The sequence below is a fragment of the Odontomachus brunneus genome, unplaced genomic scaffold, assembly GCF_010583005.1.
Source record: "Odontomachus brunneus isolate Ranch 3 - 2012 unplaced genomic scaffold, Obru_v1 Obru_scaffold_358, whole genome shotgun sequence".
NCBI classification, from domain to species: Eukaryota; Metazoa; Arthropoda; class Insecta; order Hymenoptera; family Formicidae; genus Odontomachus; species Odontomachus brunneus.
The window spans coordinates 92,243-96,068 of record NW_022639808.1 but is presented as its reverse complement, the minus strand read 5'-3'; the positions used below and the strand labels follow the sequence as shown (position 1 = coordinate 96,068).

The 3,826-nt window shown below is 32.0% G+C and overlaps 1 protein-coding gene and 1 non-coding gene across 6 annotated transcripts in view; one reads left to right on the top strand and one right to left on the bottom strand.

Moving 5' to 3' along the window:
- Nucleotides 1-91: 91 nt before the first annotated feature.
- The window catches only part of LOC116853559 (XK-related protein 6-like), a 25,177-nt gene continuing 21,442 nt past the window's right edge, over nt 92-3,826 (bottom strand). For 2 of the 5 annotated variants that reach the window (XM_032834683.1, XM_032834682.1), the window contains exons 3-6: nt 2,448-3,812; nt 1,641-1,962; nt 1,200-1,355; nt 92-1,062 (exon numbers count right to left, since the gene is read on the bottom strand). In XM_032834683.1, coding sequence (XP_032690574.1) covers nt 605-1,062; nt 1,200-1,355; nt 1,641-1,962; nt 2,448-2,750 — 1,239 coding nt within the window. In that variant the 5' untranslated portion in view covers nt 2,751-3,812 and the 3' untranslated portion in view covers nt 92-604. Of the gene's footprint in view, nt 1,063-1,199; nt 1,356-1,640; nt 3,813-3,826 lie in introns of those variants that run through there. The other 3 variants (XM_032834684.1, XM_032834686.1, XM_032834687.1) reach the window with 3 other exon arrangements.
- LOC116853564 lies at nt 3,455-3,647 on the top strand. The gene has a single exon (XR_004380009.1). It is a non-coding gene; the product is annotated as a U2 spliceosomal RNA (small nuclear RNA).

The window sequence follows — 3,826 nt, the reverse complement described above, 5'->3', positions numbered from 1 at the left end:
TATATATATATATATATATATATATATATATATATATATATATATATATATATATATATAGCAACAAACATTAAAGAAAAATGCCCAGCAATTAAAATATGCAATTATTTTATTATCAAATCGTGTGTTACAAAAATGTATAACAAAAGAACAGCCTTAATATACGTAAGATATATGTAAAAATGGAATAAAAATTATTGCAATTAGATTTGATGAAAATGCTAATTTAGACACAATATATATGCATATAATGGAATGAAGTGGATATCTCTCTATTATAGCACTTACAAATAAGCTTATATATAAATGGCTTATTATATAAATGGTTCTCTTACTGAGAGTTTTTTATAATCTAGTTTAAGACATTTGGTCCAAATAAAGACTATTGAAATGTGAATATAACATTTGTATGTTCTGTGATTAATTAATTTTTTTAAATAATGACAATAATGGAGAATGATAGTTCGTCTCTTCCAGCTATATCATTTTCTCGAGTGTAACATATAAATTATTTCAGTTTTCACTCGTGTTATTTCAAAATTAAGAGATGAATGTTCAAAGTTGATATTTGAAGTGATACTTTTAAAGTGATACTTTCACTATGTTACTTTTTTGAAGGATGGAACATGGTGTAATAAATAATCATTGCTGCAATGCCGAGGAAGAAGGACAAAGCGCAAGAAATAAGACATACTTTAAAGTACCAAATACTTTTAATTTCTGGAAGAGAAGTGTACCCCCATACTGCATTACATGCAATGTTTTCGAAGAAACAGAGTGTATAAAAAAATATATGTTTCCAGAATGTATTACTGTCTACTGTATTAAAGTATACGAAAATGTAAACTATCCCAATAACTGTCGCAAATAATGTAGAATAAATACGTTCTGTAAACTTTGGTTTAACATGTGGTGGGCGACTGTAATCCTTACAAAATTCTGATATTCCATGGGAATCTATCACAATCCATATTGACATGCTTATCCAATGTAGTATACAACAGATTACAGTATATATAGGCCAAATGCTCGCAATGACACTGAGCGATAAGATTCTCGCCACTGCAACAATTATATCATTTATGCTTTGTTATTATGTCATTTTTAAAATTAATCGTGGAAGTTTGTGCAAAAGCGAGTAGAATGGCGTAAGGTAAAATAAAATGATGTAAATAAATGTGCAATAATCATGGAAATACCTGTAATAAAAAAATGCCACAGGAATTGAAAAGTAGTTCCTATATAACTAATATTAGATTTATCCGGCTGAGCTAAACGAATGCTGCGGTGGTAACTAGCCATTGCCCAACCCATACTTCCCAGTGAGCTGATAATACTAGCTACTTGATGTACAACTGGAATAATATGCATGTAAAAACATATAGAGGTGTAGCAATTAAAAATAAATCAGCTGGATCCAATGAAGTATTAAGCATATTAAATTAAAAAATGTCAATGTCATATTGCAAACTGGCAATTGCAAATGGATGTATAACAAATTTTTCAAATATTGTACATATGTGTATTTATTAATATTTATAATTTATTAATATGTATAATTCAAATATTGTACATATATATGTACTTATTTATTAATATTTATAATTTGAACAAAAATACAATATATATAGTATACCTACATTGAACATTTATTTCATTGTAGTGCCTCAAAACTAAAGTTAGCTGCAAAATCTGCTGTGGTGCAGCTTCCAAAAAACATTCAAACACTCTTAATAATGCAACATCCTGGTCTTCCCTAAGCATTTTTATGTAATTTCGTTTTGCACCAATATGGTCTCTAGATTTCTCACATTTGCGTGTTTGTAGTGCATATGTCAAAGTGTCATAATAATGTAAAACTGGTGCTAATTGTAGCATAACAGCAACCACGAAACATAATTTACTTTTAATTATTAGACGTGAAATTTTACCACGGTCTAAATTATCCATAGGGGGATGTGTCTACATGAAAAAACTTACATAGTAAATAAATGTAATATCATGGTTTGTATCAATGTGCAGTATTGATTTTAAGATCAACTATTACTCTATTACTTTAATATAATTTATACGGTATTATAGTAAGTAATGTATTATGATTGTACTCAGATAGAAATGTGTGATGATCATGTTTCATCATAATGTGATGTCATATTGTGATTGCACCCTATTTTTACTTTAAAGATCATTATGTGATTAACATGACATGAGCGCAAGATGTATACAAATGAAATGCGAACATGTCTAGTTTAACAAGTTTTATCATAATACTACTAGATGATATTTTTCCGATCATCACATGAACGACATACAAGCATCATATGCGCACGCATTTGTATGCATTTTTGCAATCATGCACGTCAATATGAGTACGTGCTGAGCGCAACATGACATCATTTTTCTATCTGGGTACATGCAATTATTAACACAATACCTATATACTTTACCTCTTTTTCGTGACATTGCATTCTTTTACTAACGATAACATTTATCAAAGATGGAATAATAATAATGCAAATTGTCCAAGCAAAATATGTTATTTTATCATCTAAAAGGTATTGGATAGCAATATTGTAATCCAACACCATATCAACAATATGCATAAGTATGGAACAAACTATGAAGAAAACAAGTAAATTAGGAATGCAAGGACTCCTTATTGGGGTATTCACATCATCATGTGAGTACATAGTTGGAAATATTCCTGTAAAATAGCCCGAAAGATGATGTTCTGAACTTCTTTCTTCCATGATTTCCTGTAATGTGTTATCATTTTATCAATACCTGTATAACAATATATCGATGTTACGATTCATTAATTATCGAATTCATTAATTAATTAGCACGATAGTATTGCAGAACGTAATGTATAAAAAAATAACAATGTTACGTTAACAATAGAAGTATGAACAATGTAAATATGGTGGTCCTACCAGTATGACAATAATTATAAAATATTGTAAATATTTATTATGCGTATAAAAGCCACTTAATTTCGACAAATTTCTGCTATATTTTCCACGTCACTCTTTTCTTCAAAGAAATTTGTATTTTCCTCTCTATGTCTTGCTTATAATTATTATTACATACTTTATATTGTTTAGGTTAGGTTGCTATCTCTTTGTTATGTGGTTTCCTTTTAATTGCATTTTTTTTGGTTCTAACTGCACTAGCGCTTGGCAAGTATCGATGATTAACTGCGCGCACATTCAATATAACTACACTGCGATGAAAAACGTCACACCTTTCTCATACGACTTCTACTGTCAATCTATCCCACAGTGCCCCCATACCTAGTCATTCCCTCCCTCTCTCTCTTTCCCACTCATGAAACACTTCACAGAGTCCTTTAGTTACACTTCTCGCCACTACGTGGCGTCTATCCAATGTAGTATACTCGCAGTTAAATTTCCATCAAATACATGATATAAACCCAACAAACTTGAGTGTAAGCATCGCTTCTCGGCTCTCTGAGCTAAGATCAAAGTGTAGTATCTGTTCTTATCAGCTTAATATCTGATACAACCCTCAACGAGGGTTCAGAATATTAAACTGATTTTTGAAGCCAGGAGGGTGACCGGAGCTTGCTCCGACCCCTCCACGGGTCGGCCCCGCGCTGCAGTACTGCAGGGCTCGGCCCAACAGGTCTAATTAAACATAATTTATGTTCTTTAGATGCTGGATGGCGGAGAAAATCAGTTGCAGAGTCTGGGCCCTCAGAGATTTTTAATCGCGCTCGTTGCATAAGTCCTCGTCGTCGCCGGAGGCACCGCCGGTTTTCCGTTGTCCAGGGCTCGCGCGCGTTGCTTCCCCTGTTGATAGAATG